Source organism: Lichenostomus cassidix, chromosome 1Aa (assembly GCF_008360975.1).
Source record: "Lichenostomus cassidix isolate B80296 chromosome 1Aa, HeHo_3.0, whole genome shotgun sequence".
Lineage (NCBI taxonomy): Eukaryota > Metazoa > Chordata > Aves > Passeriformes > Meliphagidae > Lichenostomus > Lichenostomus cassidix.
In genome coordinates, this window is record NC_139480.1 from 25,824,994 (window position 1) to 25,844,687 (window position 19,694).

The 19,694-nt window shown below is 40.3% G+C and overlaps 1 protein-coding gene across 1 annotated transcript in view; it reads right to left on the bottom strand.

The window, feature by feature from the left end:
- Window positions 1-17,005: 17,005 nt before the first annotated feature.
- Window positions 17,006-19,694, bottom strand: part of ZNF277 (zinc finger protein 277) — a 44,032-nt gene continuing 41,343 nt past the window's right edge. Inside the window, exons 11-12 of the mRNA XM_085043081.1 lie at window positions 18,156-18,330; window positions 17,006-17,360 (exon numbers count right to left, since the gene is read on the bottom strand). Coding sequence (XP_084899207.1) covers window positions 17,168-17,360; window positions 18,156-18,330 — 368 coding nt within the window. The 3' untranslated portion in view covers window positions 17,006-17,167. The remainder of the gene's footprint in view (window positions 17,361-18,155; window positions 18,331-19,694) is intronic.

A 19,694-nucleotide genomic window follows, 5' to 3' on the forward strand; every position in this document is an offset into this window, starting at 1 on the left:
AATCCATTCTGTTTTCTGTTAACTTGTGCCTAATTTCTGTCCTATTCAGGTGCATACATGTTATTTTCATTCTTTTTCTCCCCAGCACTGAGTGTAAAATTACCCTTACACAAAAAGGAGATTATCATTTCAAAAAGCTGCAACACTGAGAAATGAGCAGAGTATATTCAGACTTAGGTTAAAGCCATAAAAGTTCATGTTGCTTTGTCCTTTATCATAATGCATTCCTATCTACCCTTGTGTCAGCTCCCTTTTGGCCTGTGGTGAGAGGGAAGGCCAGCAGAAGGGAGCTGGCACCAAGCTTTGCTGTCCCCATGCAAGAGAGTGCTTCCCCTGTCCCTTGGCTTTTAACCCAGCACACAAAACTGTACCCCCCAGAAAGACTCTGCCTTGCAGCTTACTCATTTCTCTCTAACAGTGCATTGAATTTCAAAATGAGACACAGCTGCTGGCAAATGTCAGTTTTAAGGTACAGGTACATTTTCTTCATTACCTGTGGTTTTTTTCCTGCCTTGCAACCAGACACTGGTTTTTGTAAGTAGGGGGCAGCCCTGACTTGCTGTACCCCCAGCAATCCCTGCAGCATCCTATTTGCTGATGACAAACCACTCTGATCTCCTCTTTTTGCAGGATTCTGCTCAAAACCTGTAAAATGCGATGGGGACTTTCAGGCCATCAGTGGCAGAGAGTGACTGCAATAGCAATATAAATGATTAGAGAGGGCAGGCAAAAAACTGGTGAGGTACCAAGAAGTATCAAGCTGAAATATTATACCTTTCTTTTCTCCTTCTCCTCCTTCTCCTTCTCCTTCTCCTTCTCCTTCTCCTTCTCCTTCTCCTTCTCCTTCTCCTTCTCCTTCTCCTTCTCCTTCTCCTTTCTCCACCTTCTTTTAAATATATTTTTCTGTGGTTACCTGTAAGAAATTAGTCCTTTTGTGTTGCTTAACCTCTGACTCCAGTCTAGTCCAGCTTCTTTGATGTAAACAGTGTAAACTCCTGTGTAAACAGTGTCTGCAGCACTGACATCTCCAGCCTGAAGGACTGTAATGCAGAAATGCATAATTCATTAAACACTGCCATGTTTGCTAAACCTTGCCTGTGTCAAGGTATGTCATTCATGCTACATACCAAGTAACCTGGATAAAACATGGAAGCAGTGTCTTGAAAGCTGTTTGTATTGGAAATAAAATACATTAAACTAGGATGAGCTTGTCACAGCAGAGAGATGAAATCTGCAGTATTCTGGATTTCCTGTGTGAAACATTTTGTGTGTCTGTGTGTTCCTGTTTTGATTATGACTTGGCAGAACAGAAAGAATGAGTTGCACATATTTAAAACTGGCTTGAATTCTGCTCTGGATTTCCATCAGCATTAGAGTTTGTGCAGTTTAGTTATTCAAGTGACAGTGGTTTACATGGAGGATTAGATTTTTTCCTTTGATTTTAGACTTTCTCTAGTGGCCTGTTCAGTATAAATTAATATTTGTGTCAGCAGAGAAATAGAGAGATTATGGTCTTTTGTTTTATTCTAATAGTAATTGTAGTGGTAATGAAACGATGCTGCAGACATGAAAACCACGATCTGTTGCCTGTGTGATCTTGTCTATGACCAGGGTTAAAATATCTCATTTTACAAAGAAACTGGACCACCAGGAAGGGCAGAATGGACAGAAACCAGATTGTTAAAGATACCATAGTAGATTATTAGATTCATCTTGTAATTGTTCACCCAAAGAGAAAATTATTTGAAACCCCCTCTGCACACACACAGCCATGCTTTAAACCAGCCATCACTGTCCTGCTTTCTGAGGTTTGTAGCAAGGAACAGAGATGAGATCAGCTTCTCCTTTGCTGTAGCCTGAGAAGACTTGCTTAACACACCTAAAGCTGAGATGTTTCTGAGTCTCTGTAATCATGATGTGTTTATTTTGTTTGACTATCTATGTATTTTTGCTGCTAGATTCCCAGAGATCTCCGTCATACAGAGAAGTTTGCAGCATCTTCAGTCGCAGTGCCTTGGTCAGGTTGCCTCGTGCACTGCCTTGTGTGTGCGGCCTTTGTCCTGAGATTCGAGTTTGAACTGAGAAGGCTGCTGGGGCAGTGGTCTCTGCTTGGCCACAAAGGACCACGTTGTCCTCTTCATCTTCACAAAGCTCTTCCCCAGACATTAATTCCTGTAATTGCTACCTCTGTTGGGAGATCTTGGTTTTGCACCTAACACTAATGGCAGTTGCAGTAAATTCCACTCTCCATGCAGTTTTCAACTCCTGAAAACGTGCTACAAAATACATACTAAGTCCAAACAAAGACACTTCTTGGGGTGCCTAGTCTACTAAAGGTGTACAGTCTTATTTGAACATTACATGTCTGAAAACACTCGCTTAGCTCACCGCCGTGGCTCCAGACAACTGAATTCAGATGGTGCATCTTCCACTGTGCTAGCTGGGAAGTGTCAGACTCTTCTCCTGGCAAAACAAAGGAAAACTCAAAGCTAGGCTTGGCTTTGGTACAGCCCTGGACAAGGCTTTTTGTGCCCTGTGTGGAAAAGCCCGGGACAGGGACTGGAAAGATGCCCAGCCTTTGGTGCTGCAAGGAGGATGACCTGACCCAGCAAGCTGCTGGTGACAGGTGGCAGTGGCGGGTGGATCTGTCTGGGCTGGCCAGTGGCACGGTGTGATGCTCTCCAGAGGGGGATTTGGCTTAGGAAAGGTTTTCATTTCCTTTTTGGTCCCTGGTGTGGATATACAGCCTGAGAAACGACAAAGTTACTTTAAACAACAAAAAAAAGTGCCTCTTTTTAACACTAATGCAGGCACTTGGCTGCTCTGGGCTGTTACTTGAAGCATGAATGGGTAAGGGTAGACTGTGTAACACAGCAGTACATCACCATGTTTTTCCAACAGTTTACCTGATCAATATTCTAGATTCAAGTTTCTGTAACTGCCTGTAGAGAAGCTATTTTAGGCGTATCTGTTTCAACCAGCTCAGCAAGGTTTCAGAGCTTTCTTAGGCATTATCAAGCTGGGATTCTATTTTTTTACGAAAAAAGAAAAAATGTCATTCCATCTTTTTAAGGAAATTAGATCCCAATTGCTACATAGGTTTCAAAGTAATTTCCTTCTCTTCCAGACACAGATGATGCCCTAACAATACCTCTAGCACTCAAAGAAACTGGGAACTGACAAACACACTGCTGCCAGCAGGGTCTGGGGTTGTAAGGGGTTTGAATATGTGTAAAGATCCAAAAGCAAATGAATTAAGAGGCCAGAATTCTGGATGCTGGAGTTAAAAGTGCCTTTTTCTTTTTTTTTCTTTTTTTTTCTTTTTTTTTTTTTTTGCTGGTGCTCCCATGGCTCTTCTTCCCCATGAAGTAAGAACGCAATGTTCAAAGGAAAAAAAAAATCTTCAAAAGAGGCAGAGGTAGACAGTGGACCAAAATCTGAAAGGGAAACGTCATAGAAAAGAAGAAGCTGGCATAGAGCCTGTTTCCAACAGAAGGGTTTCACAAGCAGTCATCCAGGCTGCCCCTTGCCTCACTTGTTTTCTTGACTTGCTTCTAGCCTTGTAGAGCCTGATTTGCAAAACAGCAGTCTGCAAAAGGCTGTGCAGAGCCCCTAACTTGCATGTCTGATAGCTGAAAATGCCAGATTTTCAGGGTATTCACAGTAATTGAGGATTTAACTGAGCCCTGCTGTTGTACATGAACTTTTGAGTGCAGCCCTGGGCAGATATCAGGGCTTTTTCTCATGTCTGTGGATCATTTTGTGTCTCCAAACATAGCAGACTGCTCAATGGGATTAGTATATGAATGATTCTTAAGAAGGACTTGACAAGTTAGGGTTTAACTTCTAGCTCGCTGTCTGTAGGCAGAGATCAAAGGCAGTATTTTTGGAATGGCCTTTTCACACCCTCCTACTGTGAACAAAGATTTAAAGCAAGGATGTTTACTCAGCACAAACTTGTAGCAGACCTTACCTTGTCCTCTCCCTAACATGGAAATATTTTTAATGGCCATCCCAGTTTTAATATGCACAGCCTTTGTAACATGCAGGTACCATGAAATATTAGCACAGCTTGAGGTCTGTCTGCAAGGCATAATGGCACACCTGATAGCTCTTATGTGGAGGTGCCTTGGTGTTTCTCTGCTGAATTGCCTCATGCCAGACACATGTACTCTCTTGTGTTTTGAGTTGGAAAGGTTTCCAAATTAAACTCAAAGCAGACCCAGGTCAAGTCACAAAAAAATGTTTGTCTAAAGAGCCTAAAAATACAGCCATGGTTTCACAGCTCTCCTAGCAGAATAGCACAATTATTGGAAAGTAGCAAAATCTTTTCCTGCACAGATAATAGAAAGTTCATATGAGACCCCATGCGTTTCAATGACATAGAAATTGCAGAGAGAAGATAAGAAATGAATTCCTCATTCCCACTGGGTAACTGTGGGTTTTCATTCAAATTCCTGTGCTCCTGTAGAGCAATACCTCTATTTGGAAAAGGAAGAAGCTATTCAGCATCTAGTTAGTAACAACGGCAGAGCATTGTCCCATGTGAATGCAAATGAATATGTATTGGGAACAGAAAAAGGTTTTCAGTATAATATCCTAAAACAATCACTGCAAGCAGACACACAGTGAGACAGGATGGTGAGCAGGTGCTGCCTGATCCTGAAGGTGTGCCTGGCATTCTTCCATGGTAGTGTGCAGTGTCTTTCCCTCTTGCCCAAAGCTGATTACCATATACTCATGATATATCTTACTTTCCTGTCATTACATTTGAGTATTTTAACATATTTCATTCAAAGATCTGAAAAAATGCAATGTAATGTTTAGAAATGCTTTCCATCCTCACAACTAGCATGGCTGTCTCAGCGCTCAGGTGCACCAAGTATGAGAGCTGGAAACTTGTGGGAACAGTGCTTGCCTCCCTTTCCAATGAACAGCCTTAATGAGAAGTGCCTTAATAACTTCCAAGTAATTCGGGAGAACAACTTTCCTTACAAGGGCATAAGTTTGCACTTGACTCCAGCATTTAAGGGTTAGACCTTCATGTTACAGTTACACTATCTTCAGGTTTGTGCTTTAGGAGGATCCAACAGTTTCTGTAAACGTAAGAGTGTAGAATTGGGCTATCCTAGAAAACATGAGAGTAATACAGTAATGAAGTATTTTGGGGATGGAAGGATGAGGTTTCTGAGAGTATTAAGAGAGTATCATTTATATGCCAGAAAGAAAACTATATAGAATCCTTCAGTGAAGTAGCTGAGCCTAATTATAAATTGATGATAACTGCCCATGGAGGATGAGAGAACACACATACCCGATGCTTGAAAGAAGGAGCTGGGAGCTAATGTTATCATATATTTTTTATATTACACCAGACCTAAGTCAGAGCAGAAAAGTTACTTGTGATATTTTGGCACTCTGCAAATACACATGAATGTATTCCTGATGCTCAGAGCTCAGGATTTAAATAGGATTAAGATGCAACAGGAAAGAAGGAGAGGGAAGCAATGGCAAGAATGTAGTAATGTTATTTGTATTGGTTAATGGAACAGCAAGACTTCCAAATATTTTTTAGTGAAAGCCCAATGAATCATTAAACAGACATCCCATCCAGACCAAGTCTGGGCATTTGCTGCTCATTCTGCAGCAGCACTTCTGGGCTGTGGTCTCCAGAGCTCCTGTCTTTTCCTTAAGAACATGGCACCATGACAGATCTCTTCATCAAATGGGGGTGCTTATGACTGTGGGACAAAGAACGTAAGAGCATTGACGTGGAGTCACAGGACTCATGCAAAAAAAAAAAAAAAAAAGAAAAAAAAAAAAGAAAAATTCAGAAGTTAATATGCAGAAACAAATAGAAAAAAGTCTGTGTTTTTCTTTAGTGTATTCCCTCAATACTTATTTTTTCTTAAGCAAACAGTCCTATAAATAAAATAATCTTTTTCACCTTCAAGAGTAGAAAAAAAGGCTCTCATTAATCCTCTTTTCCGACATGTGAAATACATTCAGTGAGTTCTCTAGAGAAGATAACTTATTATTTTCTCTTTATGTTTGTTTGCTAATTTATCCCTTAATATAAAACACTGGTCAAGTTGCGCATATGGAAAACCTGATTAGGATAAGATAAGCTTATTTATATTAAAACAGATGCCTGAACACCCTTCATACAAAAAGGCTTTTTAGAAAGATATCAGTAGATTAGACTGATGAATAGATTTTGTATTTTTGAAACTCTCAAAATAGGCTCTGCAAGAAAACTTTATTAGCAAGTTGTTCCAATGCAGGAAGGACAGACATATTGGTAAATTAAGACACTACAGTGGACCAGGAACTTAATTTCAGCATTTTTCAGTAAACTGTCCAGAAAAGACAACAATGTTTCTTTATAACATTGTGTTAGGCTGCATTTGTCCTTCTGTTTGCAGTTTTATCTAATCCAACTGCATTTATGTAATCCTTTTCTCTCCCAGTCTTTCACTTAAAAAACCCAAGTGCTAACACAGAAGTTGTGGGTACCAAGCTTCTGAGGCTGGAATAAATTGCCTTTCTAATACAAAGGCACAAATATCATAAGAAACTTTCAATTCCCTCCAATTTCCCAGAACAGCAAATGCAGCTGCTTGGCCTTGTATGCTCTTCTTAGATTGCCTGACCTGCGTTAAATTGCATTACACTCAGGCAAGCTGGAGAGAGACTGTCTGACATGTGTCCTCACAGAAATGAGCTGAGTGTTCCATGAGCCTGGTAAAGGAAAAAGAACTACCAGCAGATAATAATGTATGTTCTTGATTTACTAGTCTGAGTACAAATACAAGTATTTGCTAAAAGCATTCTCAAACCCTCAAACCAGCTGATTTCTTTTGAGAAAACCTTTTGGATAGAGTCAGAGAGACTAGAATTTATTTCCAGGAAATTAATTACAAAATATAAAAATGCTAGACACTAAAGGGATCTTGGCTGATGGCACAAGCTTCAAACGCCTCCCCTCAGTAAGCCTACACTTGTGGTGAACCCCTGCATGCTCTCTCTGCAAGCATTGCCTGCAGAAACCATTGGGGTGGGGGTGGTTGTGGTTCCACATCTTTGCTTTTTACATGTTGGCAGGTCACTGAAAAGCAGTGAATATGCACACATTTAACATTCTGAAATTAATCTCCTGGAGGCCAGGAGATGCTTCCAGAGCAACCGTCAGATGTTACAAACTTTCAGCTCCTGAATGCAATTGAACTCCCTTTGAGCGAACAAGCAAAGGAGGCAATCAATAATGCACAGAAAATAATGAATAAAAGATCATTAGATGTATCAGTGATTCAAAATCACTTGAGCTTTCCTTTAGTATTACTGGACTGAAGTGCTTGCAGAATGATTTGATTTCACACTGCACAGCTGGGTACAGGGGTTTCAGCCCCACAGCCCTTCCTGTCCTCTCAGCTCAGCCATTTACTTATTGTAGTCTATATGTAACTTTTACGTGACTGAAGATATCTTTGCACAAAACGTACTAACTCTCATTAACCAGAAACTGGAACACACTTAGTCCTTTCCTTTCTTCTAAGTGTCCTGTCTGTGATTTCCAACGAGGTGCTCCAGTGGCTGCTCCCAAAACGACAAAAAAAGCAAATACATGTCATATCCTTCATGTGTGATGCTGTGCATGCCACAAGTTTCTAAGGTGTCTGTGCCTCCTGAAAAAACAGGGTTGAATATTCCTGCTCTGTACTATTCCTGTCAGCCCAAGAATCTGGCACATTTCAGTCTTCCTACTTCAGTGACTGGTTTTGCCTATCTCAGGTAGAACTTGCCTTGCATGCTAAGCAGTATTTGCTGTCAAAACATCACATCTGATTTTTTCATGGCAAGTTTGTAGCATGTTGCATGGAAGCAGCTGTTTCTACATTTCTTTCAGTGTGTTAAGTGACAGTAATGGATGCAGAGCCTAAAGCGGTCAGCTTTCTAAAGGTGAGGTAGTTTGCAATCTGTCACTGGTGACAAAGCCAATTTCAAGTAAGAACAGCAACGCTGCACAGAAAAGGACAGGAGGGACCTCTGCAGCTTGTTAATCTAATAATGGCAAACTTGTGGCAGTTGTGTGCTTTTTACTTTTGTAGCAATTACCTGCAGGACTTGGAGAAGTTCAACAGTATTGAAACAAAAAAGCTGCCCCGGGCCACAGACTGAGGCTTGTTAACTGCTCGTGTGGAGAGGTGCAGTGGCTGCAGCAAGCGAGCCTCGGTCACCGCGCTGTGCCAACCTTCTTGCACTCTTCTCGGCTGTAGAGACTGCAGGGGCCCTGAAGAGTAGCTCTGAGGTGCCTGCCCTTGCCATGAAATACAGAATCCCCAGCTGCTACCTGCATTCCCTGCCCAGTCCGTAGGGAGAAGCACACCAAAACAAAGCCCAAACCGCTCTGCATAGGAGCAGGGAGCCAGCAGAAAAGATGTTTGCATCCATGCTCTCTAGCATATAATTACCTGTGAAAGGGCTGCAGAAATCCCATCTAGGTGATGTACGAAGCTCAAAGTCTGCCCTGGAGGTTGTTTTCCTCTGGTTTTAAATTACTGAAATGTATTCGTTGCTTGCTTTCATGCTGTGGGAGGAACTGCTATGCAGGAGCCTAGTTAGTAGAGATGCACAGGGAGTGGGGACTTGGTCTGGCACCTTCCTCTGCCTAGAAATGTTTAAAGCATTTTTTGCACGGGCAGCCTCATCTTAAATGTTTTTAAGTCTCATGGATGTTTTGCCATAAAAGAGATGCAAGAGGAATGTGGCACCAAAACAGGCACAGGTCTAAAGTCCCATGCTGAGGGCAGTCAGTCTGGAGGGATAATTCCTGCTTCAGAGTAGCATAAAATCCACAGACAAAGAGTCACTGGACTAAAACCCAATCATTTGAACTGGGACCATTCTGTTAACTCAGTTTGAAGGCACCCAAAGTCTTACTTGGATTTAACCATGAAATTCAGAGATTTCACTGAAAATTAATCTACACATACATATGAACTTCCATATCAGCACTCATTGGGAAAAAAAATCAGTAAGTAGTGCTCTAGCTGTGTTTTTAGCTGGTATATTAACTATTGCCCTCAAGAGAAAGGAGGGATTAAAGAAATCAGGAGCCTGACAGTGAACCATCTGCCTGCAACGCCCTACATGACCTGATGAGGCAGGGATGAAAATGTATGTTCTACCTCAAAACAGAGAACAGTGAATATTAACAGTGGGCTCTTGGAAGAAGAAATCAGGAGGATTTCTCATTCTTCTGGCTGTCCCTGAATGATGGGGAAGTCATAACCTTCCACCACCAGAGGAAAAGGCAAATTTTGGACAAGGCATGTTGCCAGTCGGCTGCAGAACAGGAGGACAGAAGTGGTATCCCTCATCTGCTAGAGACAGGAGGGAAAAAAATTAGTGTCCTTCCCTTCATTGGTGTCTTTGCAAGCACTTATGTGGCTCTTTGTCATAAAAACAGGCACTGCTCACTAGAAAAGTATCTCATAGTGTGACGTATTGCAGTTCCTGGTCGCAGCGGTGAGCAACAGGATTGAATACATTGGGTGACTGAATGTGTAAACTACTCCTGGCAACTCCCACTGGAATCAGGGGAAACCAAGGGCCCTCAAAATCTTTCAGGAGATCTGAGACATCAGGACTAACAGGAGGGTGGGAAGGGAAGGAAAATCTCTAGGAAGGAGTCATTAGGTATGGGAGGTTTTACTTCTGGTGGTCTGACTATGCCTTGGTATTCAAGTGTAAACAAGCTACATCTACTTTCTAAATTAGCCTTCTCATAATTCCTGTGTGTTCAATGTCTCCCATTCCTGAGAGCGAAAGTTTAATTTCAGAAAACAAATTAAAAATTAATTTCAGATTTTTGCAAGATTTCTGATTATTCTGAAAGAAAATGCATTTATTGGCATGCCTTTGACATTTTTAGAAATCGTGCATCTCAAGCTGGCACCACCATTACATTGCATCTGCCTTATCTTAAATTTTGGTTTCCAGGTTCTAAGCTCCCTATCTTCTGCAAAATATGAGACAAAAATAAAGTAAATAAAAATAATTAATAAAACAAATTAACAGAATGAAAGGAGCTAAAGATAAAGGGTATTTTAATTCAGTCACTGAAAATGAGATTTACTGGACCCCCTTTTTAAACAGATGGCTGCCTTTTCACCATATATATCAGCTAGGACCATTTCAATTGCTATCTAAATTCAGAGGGGCAATAGTGTCTACCCTAAATACCTAGACAAAAAGTTCAAATCTCTTGAATGGATATAGACTTCTCACAGGAAGACATAAAATACTCATTGATTCTTTGAAATTAGAAAAAAAAAATCCAGATTTCCTTTACTATTTGTAGCCACCAGAACATTAATTCACAGCCAGCACAGCAGATGACACCAGTTGTCTGTTTATATTATGCTCAAATATTATGTTCAATAGATTAGTACATATTTTATCATTATTGATCTAATAAAAGCCCTTTTGCAAGGCAAGTAGTGTTAACTACTGCTTTTTACGTAGATCATCTCATGTACTTGAAGAAAACCTGGTTTTGCCTTTTACTTCATGTCTGGAGAACATCAAAATATTTAACCATTCTGTCTTCCCCTGCCTCTGCAAAGGCCTTAGTCGGCATAGGAGGCGTTCTGCTCATGTATTAAGCTCTACTAAATCCTTAGCTCGGAATAATATTGGAGTAATATTTAGTGTAGCTTTCAGATGAAAGACTGTAGGGTAGACCTGACTGAGGAGTGCGAGGTGGCCAGGGGTAATGGGAGGGATAGTGGCAGAGGAAGAGATAAGGAATAAAGCAGTGGGAACAGGAGAGGGCAGATTCTAGGACTGTACTATTTCTAATCAGCACAAAGCCCAAAAGAAATTAAGTGGGTAAACACTGTCACACGTTAAGCAATTTTTTTTTCAACCAGAAACAAAACTAAATAGCACCCTAGCTGTAACCCTAACCCTAGCCCCAGTTAATTACCCGAGCAGAGTAGCTGGCTTCTCCAGCTGAGAAAGATGGAGTAGCAGCCAAGTTAGGACCTTCTCACAATGGCCTTGGGAGGCTCTTTCCAGCGCCAGTGTGCCTGCAGCTCGAGGCTCTTTAGATCTCTCAAGAAAACCTCTGCTCAACAGGATGCTGACATTCATTTTAGATTTTGATTGGAATCCTATCTAACCATTTTCAAACCAGCCATTAGGGGCATTTGAACAACTTTCCCTGTGTCACCAAAGTCTAGGAGGCAGCAGGAACTATATCTCTTTCATCTTTAAAGATCCCTAGGCACAATGCAGCACCAATGGAGAAATGGTCCACGCTGGTGCATTGATGCATGGATCCCAGCATCAGTCCTTCCCCAGATTGCCTACTTGAAATGTAACTGTTTGTCTGAGTGGCTCAAGGCAAATTAAAAAACTCAGACCTCTGGTTAAGATGAGAACATGAACAAAAGTACCATTGCAGCATTTTGAGAAGAAAATACCATTGAAGTATCAGCTCGAGTAGTGAAAAGAAGTCCTAATAAGAAACTTTCCTACACTGAAGGAAAGGCAAGGTACATACAATAACACAAGTTTAAGAGAATCCTGAGAAATCTTATCTTTCTCACATGTACACTTTATGAGGAAAACACTAAACCTTCACTTGAAACCTTAAAGAGCTAGGATTTTAAACAGAGACTGTTTATAAAGCAATGGATCAATTAAATGAATTAAGGGATGCACAGTATTTTGCAATATATTTTCTTTCTTTAATCTCAGAAAACTCATGGATTTATACCTTTTAAGGCCAGAGCAGACTAGCATGAACATCTCTCATCTGTGCAAACCCTGGGTACTCTATGCTATGTGATTTTCTTCTTACAGGAAAACGATTTTCCTTAGAATGCAACTGAACCCTTGGAAGATCTGTAACATGACTAAAAGCAGAAGATCTTATACAAAATATTCATTATCTTCTTGAAAACCTCAGCTGAAGGCAAATCAGAAATACTCTGAAAATCTGATTCAGAAGTTAACCCTTCTTTTAGAAAAATGTAATTTTAAAAATGTTTAACTTTTGTTTCCTTATGGGAATGTAACCTCAATATTAAGTTTCTTCTTCTTGAATAACTCTTATGAATGTGGTCTAGTCACCTTCTGAACTAAGTATTTTAAATTGGAAAGCCTGACTAATGCAGATAAGCTGCATGCATCCATTGGAATCCTACCTTCTATGTGCAATTTTTTCCCTAATAGTTACTATCATATAATCACAATATCACTGTTTAGGAAACTGAGGCAGAGGGAAGTAACAATATTTGGCAAAGGATGCATGGCAAATCACAGTTTGTAAAAATACAGAAGGCCAGCACTGTCACATGTTCATGATCCTACCTCACGAATGCTAAGCTCCATCCTTATTTGCTCTTCATTGCACCTAGATTCAAACAAAAACTGGTTTATTATGTGTCAAATATTTGTGAAGATCCATAGCAATATTTCCATCAAGTGGTGTGAAGACACAGATATGCATCAGAAAGTAACAAAATGACCTCAATACAATTGGAAGCCTAAAGCTAAAACTACCTAAAGGTTAAAGCAGTGCTCACACTGCAAAGCTGTGCAGGCAGTTTTACAAAGACAGACTCTCTAATGAGCAATTAGCAATTCCTGTATTATTTATTACTAGATTGTTTTACTATTTCCAGAGAGCATACAAATAAAAAGTAAGTCTCCTGACACTCAATGAAGTTAAGGCTGGAGGTGATACCAAAAATCTGCCTGTAGTTATTGACGGATTTCACTACATACTCACTGATGTGATGTGAGAGACAAATGCATTGTATGAGCCCCCCAAAATGTGAAATTTTGAAGCATTTGTTTACACTAGAGAACCATGTTTGCAGCATATCAGCAGTCATGTACTTAGCAGTAATACAGAAGTCTGCCACTGGCGCTTCTTTAGGGAGAGCTGAACTACTCTAGGATCCACAGACTACATTTACTGATTATAATGCAAGGTTAGACATTGGACTCATATGTAATCTATACATAGTCAGTCTTTCAGTCTCAGGATGGCAAACCAGATAGAAAGAATTTTGTTCTAAGGTATATTTGTGGAAGAAAAATACTTTTATTTCTATTTAAATTTATGCAAACAAAACGGATCTATTTTTAGTTGAAAATATCCTAAATTCCCCAGGTCTTCTTATGGAGAGAGTGAATTTATCAGGGATTTAAATATCAAATGTGAATCCAACTAAGGGGTTACATGGTAATCTCTGAAACAGTTACCTTGTCTGCATCTTCATAAGCAAGATTTTGGCAAAAAAAGTAAAATCCAATTCAAGAAACAACTAAAAAATTCCCTGGTGGAAGAAGTCAAATCAAACACAGCTTAGTAGGAGAAAGCTTCCTACAGAAAGGAAAAAACCTGCCCTAGGAAGAACAGCACATTCAGTACTCATGAAGAAAAGGGATTAATTTTACATGCAACCACTGCTGTGTATATTTCCACAGAAGCTGATTTTAATGACTATTACATGGAAGCAGTAATTCATTCAAGAGTTACAAAGTAACTCTTCCATGTGACAGTTGTTATCTAACCAAGTTTGACACACCTGGCAGAGGTAGACAAGGACATAATTTGACCAACAGATGCTTCAGCTGTATTGTAACTAAGGCTCAGGAAGCGTTGTGACTTAATAAAATCTCTTGGGGAAAACAAAGTATTTTTCATGTTGCCTCTGTGAAATACAGCTTTTCTCCAGGGCTCTTTGATTCTCTTTGGCCTCCGTATACATATACATAAAATGCAAATAATGCAAGAACATTTAATACAGCATCAAGTCATGAGCAAAGCCCTGAAGTTTGCTGCTGTTCATTGGCAATGGACAGTAGATGATGCCATGGCCTATGTCCACTGTCCCCTCTGGACTTGAATCTTGTGCATGGACACTGGTAACCTAGTGTACTTCTGCTCACACTTCAGTTTCTTGTGTCAGATTTAGGTCAAACACTCTGTTAAATGGAAGAAAGAGAGAGAGATTGTAACAAACACCTTACTCACTTCTAGAGAGCTGACTGGAATGCAGAGGCAGTGATGACACTGAGAAAGGACAACAGCAGAGAGACTTTTCAGAGACTTAGTCTGTTGTTTCTCACATCAGGTACCATTTAGCCAGCTAAGAGCAGACACCGACAGCTCTCACAGCATGCCAGGCAAATGGAGACAGAAACTGAAAACAGTGTCTTAAATGGAAGCCAACAACTACTAACTCCTTAAGTCAGACTAAGTCTGCACAGACTTGTCAGACTAAATTGAGTGTGCAGAAGTATCAAAGACATAATTAAGATACGTGTAAAAAGAGCAGGAAAAACCACCAGTCACAAGGACACAAGCATTTTTCTTCCTTTAACCCAGGTCTTTCTAAACATGGCTTTAGACACAGAAAAGTGAGTGTGTACAAGGAGTCCAGGTCTAGTCTAGGAGGAATTATTGTAAGAAATATTCATTGGAGTTAAATTTGTAGATTTTTTTCACACCAATTAGAAGCTCTCATTTTCCTGATCTGACTCTCCAAGAGAATTTGCCAGCCCCAAGTCTAATGAATTAAGGCATTATGATATTATTTTTGTTGCAATGCTTCCAAAAATGCCCTTTTGTTAGAAGACCATATTTGCTCCTAATAACTGTTTGCAGCCACTAATGTGTCCTCTATTTGTGACAAAAAGGAACTTCAGTTTTAAAACAGGTAAGAAGACAAGAATGCCTAGGGAAAATTGTGGGCATTATATGAACAACTGAGCATTATTGTGCTAAATGAAAATGCTTGATTTTTACTCTAGAAACCATAACTAACCCTCTCTGTGAACCTACAAAAGACTTAAACCTACTTTGTTGCCTATAGTTCATAACTGAAATAACAAGCTCAATGCTAATATGATTCCTCATGGTCCTTTTTTCCAGTGAACACTTATGCACTGGTTATGAATTCTCCTAAGTCCCTTTTTCTCTTTACTCAAAAGAGACAACAAGTCTGTGTTATTTATACAATTTCTCCTTAGATAGTCTCTTAATTCTACACTGAAAAATTGCTTTTTCAAATTTCTCTTAGAACCAGAACAGCAGTCATTTTAAATTGATGACATTGTTTTCATTTTGTAGGGATTTGAATGACTCAGCATCACATTCTTTATGATTAGGAAATGTTTTGCAATTTCACTTTATGATATATCAGTAAAATTTTATGTTTCCCTTAATGTGCCCTCCTGAGATTGGCTTGCCATAAAACTCATTCGTGTGCTGCTGCCATAGTTCTTTTGCTGAATTTTTCCATTGCTCAACACACTTATTACTAATGTAAGCTCCATTAACTCTTATTCCCTCCTCAGCTAAGAATCTGACTAAAAAGCAAAGACTGAAATAAATTTTTAAGTTAGGAAAAAAATAACTGCTTGGGCAAAATTAAGAGGAAAAAAAAAGCAGCAACAGCCATACACAATTACTGTATGAAATAAAAAATTTCACAAATGCAAGAACTACAGACTATAGCTTATTTAAAATGGTCAGGACATTTTAGTTCAAAAATATTGGGCTTGTTCCTCCTAAATTTTTGTACTAATGCAAGTGTATGACCTCACCTGTCCAATTTTTCTGCCTGTATTCTCAGCACCTGCTGAGCTACTTCCATCCCATTTCCTCTTGACAGAGTTAGATATTGCTTCTGTCTCTGTTTTGCTGTGCAGTTATGTGGCTGATCTGTCTTAGTACATTTTCAGCATCCCGTTGTTCTAACTTATCTCCAGAGCACCTGGGCCCGAGAAAAAATATGAAAGGAAAAATAAAGAGGGGTGCTAGAGTAAGGTGTAATGGCAGGAGAAACCAGTTCAGTGCAAATAAAAAGAAACTGATGCAAATAAGATGGCAAGGTGAATTAGGTGGGACATAGAAGCTTAGCAGAACATGGGTAAAGATTTGCACCTTAGCCCCTGCCCCCAGAGACTGTTTTATAATTCCCAATCACCATATAAAGACAAACAACTCTTATTGGCAGCAATGAATTGCAGGCAAAGAGGGCTGTGCAAAGGCAAAGCTATAGCTTTAAATCTCAGGCAGGGAAGGGCACTGAGCCGAGACTTCTATACTTTCAGCAAGTGCTCTAACACCAACCTAAAGAAGAAAAAGAATGTACTAACAGTTTTGAAAGAGGTTATACATATTATGGAAAGCTAAACCTGAATTCTGGAACTACTTAACATTTCAAGAATACTTAGTCTGGATCATCCTAGCAGCACCTATGCTCTAAGCAGCCTTACCCTATTAAGATTGAGGTTCTTTCTGGACATGCTGAAGACCTTCTGCCACTTTGGGAACTTTAAAAGGAAACATGGCAACTTTTCTCGACTTGAGGTCTTTAGGACTTAATTTGGATTTATGTGTCTGCAATCCCCTAAGTCATTCTTTAACACCTCAGTTCATGACCATACAAGAAATACACTTTAAATTCTTTGGATTTTTGATGCAACCAATATTGCATTTGTTCCTATGCTTTTTTAGACTTCGGACTGGCAGCTCTTCATGCAGTCAGATATTCATGGGGCAGGCAGAGCTTTACTGATGGTTCTGAAATAGTTTTCAGAATAGGCACCATATGTCTTAAATATTGATGATTAATAATAGAGATACACAGATTTGTTTTCATTTTCCAAATGGTCTAGGGTTAAAAATAGCAAACTCTCCTTCACATACCAGGCCAAGAGTTACATTTTCTGTTTCCTCTCTAACAGCAGTAACACATAGAAAATTTACTCGCTGACTTTACACATTGTCTCAGCTGTTCCCACCTTTCACAAGGTGGCCTTAAAATTGAACTCAGATTCTGATTTATTTAGGAACAACAGTAATAAGATGAAAAATTTGTAAACAACGCTAACAGTACTTGAAGATCCAAGCAGAAAATCAAGCACTCAATTTTAAAATAAAGCTAAAATTTAAAGGAAGATAAACCAACACATGTAACACTTAAATTTTTATTTAGCATTTACTTTCTAGTATTTGTCCAGTGATAATAACATCTGTGAGTTTAACTGCATTACAATAGTATTAAAATAATGGTTTTTTGGGGGTTTTTTTTGTGTTGCAGAAGAAGCACTAAAAGTCAGCCATTTTACTTCCAGGTCAAAATTTCTCCTGACTCTTGCCCTCTTTACACAGAAGCTGGTTTAAAACACTGCCCTGTTTGAGAGCTTTTAGACTGGATATATCTTCGCTTACAACAGGCACTTCTTCACTTTGATCCTCAGTTATCACATCTTCGCTGTCTGACAGTGTACACAGAAGTGTATCATTCTCATAGGTAGGAAAATAATACCTGAAAGAAACAAGACATGATTACTAGACAGTCAGACATTTTGTTTGAGAGGCTGAGATTAGATTTTTAAAAGAGGGAAAAAACAAGCAAGTCTGGTTGTCTGGAATAACAGTAAACAGCACACCCAAAAAAATCAACTGGTATGCACAGTGTAAAAGAATCATAGGAAAGAGCTGACAATAGAAAAGCCCTTCCTCCTATTTTTTCACCCATATGATGTCCCAACACAGACTACAGATCCATATTTGTCCCACAAGAAACGCTGAATGTTTTTGAGTTCAAATGTGTTTGAGTTAGAACGCTGTGCTCTACCACTCAGTAGAGAGAGCATCATTCCCTGGACCTATACAGCCTCTTAGAGTCTGAACAAATGTCTTCTGTTTTCCATGGGAAAAGTAGGGGTAACCAACCAACTTGTTTTGATGCCTAAAGTTAGGTAGATACCATGCATATATCTACATTGGACATGCAAAAGGGGTTTGATTTGGCTCTAGAACAATTTTGCAACAACAAACTTCTCTAGCATACTGACTTGAAAGTGCAGATCCCAGGTATGGGGACACTGTATCCTGGATGTAACTAGAAGAGCAGTATCCCATGTTCATTTTATCTTCAGACTGTGTGGAGATTTCGAATTCAGAGTAGTTTTGAGACCACTTATTATTTTATCTGGGCCAGTAGAGTTAGGGAGCGCAGGGCACCGTTGTATGCGCAAACCCCAGAACTTTCAACTTACTGTTTCATAGAAATTATCAGTAAAAGTATAAATGCTAGAAGAAACATATTTGCCCTTACTGTGGTTGATCCCATGTAGACCTGGCTGGCAGGAATGCAATGTGTTTGGTCTCTTCCATGTGACTTATCAATCCTCCTTTGGACTGAAACTTCTCCTGGCAGTTGTAACAACGACAGTGATGGATTTCTCTTCTGATGAAATTCACTAGTTTTACTTGCTGATAGAAGTTCAGACCTGGGAGAGATGGTAGTGAACAAGCACTTGGGCAACATGTGTCTTAATTTAAAAATACTTTCTTTGATTAAGCACAAGGATTGATAAGAGTTTACTCAAGACCAGCTCTGCCTGAATGCTGTATCTTTGCAAACTAACTGAATAAGCACTTGTTCTAGCTGCTGGAAAACTAACCCTTCTTTTAGTGCAAAAACTGCAAACATTTTTCTTCCTCTCAGCCTAAGTCTTTAAGCTTAGTGACAGAGCTCCAGCAGGAGGCAAGTAGGTTGAGGAATATTGGGGAATGAGAGAGACTGACTACTGGCATTGAGCCCTGGCTTCCCTGGGACAGGCCCAGCAGGCAGAGGTTCGGAGGATTCCCTGCCCTCCCTCTGCCTCTCTGAGCAGAGTGATTTAAGGGACAGGGGCAGTGGTGACAAGTCCCTGCCTGGCACAGCAGGCCCATCTGTGTAACAGGTGTGAGCCTCTGCAAGTGGAACCCATCAGTGACAAGGACAAAGGTTCATTCAACATGGAGGTGCCACCAGGGTTAACTCAGCCTATGCCCTGCATAAAACCTGTGCCCATAAAAAAAAAAAAGGTCATTGTCACAGAAGGCTCCCTGCTGGAGGGAAGGCCCAAAATGCCAACCAGACTCACTGCTAGGGGAAATCTGCTGCCTCCTTGCTGTCCTGGTAAAACATGTGATGAAAAAGCTTCCTACCCTCATGGGTAATTATCTGTTAGTGATTTCTCAGGTGGGCAGTGATGCAGTTGCAACAAGAAGTCCAAGGGCAATCAAGAGAGACTGCAGGGCCTTGAGACAACTGGTTAAGAGACCAGGAGCACAAGCAGTGTTTTCCTCTGTCCTTCCAGTTGCAAGGAATAATGACGCAAGAAACAGGAAGAGCCAGCAGATCAATACCTGGTTCCAAGCCTGGTGTCACTGGAAGAATTTGGGGTTTTAGGATCAAGGATGTGTCAACGTGACCCCAGGCCTGCTGGCAACAGATGGGATACACCTTCAGAGGGGGAAAAGGATCCTTGCACAGGAGTTAGCAGGCTCATTGAGACAGCTTTAAACTAGATTTGAAGGGGGTAGGGATAAAACCAGGCTCATTAGAGATCAGCCTGGGTCAGCATGCCAGTGTATTATAGTCAACAAGGCTCAGTGCTGGGTCCTGCAGGTGGGTCACACAACCCCATGCCGTGTTACAGGCTGGGGGAAGCTGTGTGCTAGAAAAGGACCTGGGGGTGTTGGTTGAGAGTAGCTGAACATGAACCAGCTGTGCCCAGGGGCCCAAGAAGGTCAATGGCATCCTGGCCTGTATCAGTAATAGTGTGGCCAGCAGGACCAGGGCAGTGATTGCTCCCCTGTTTAGCCT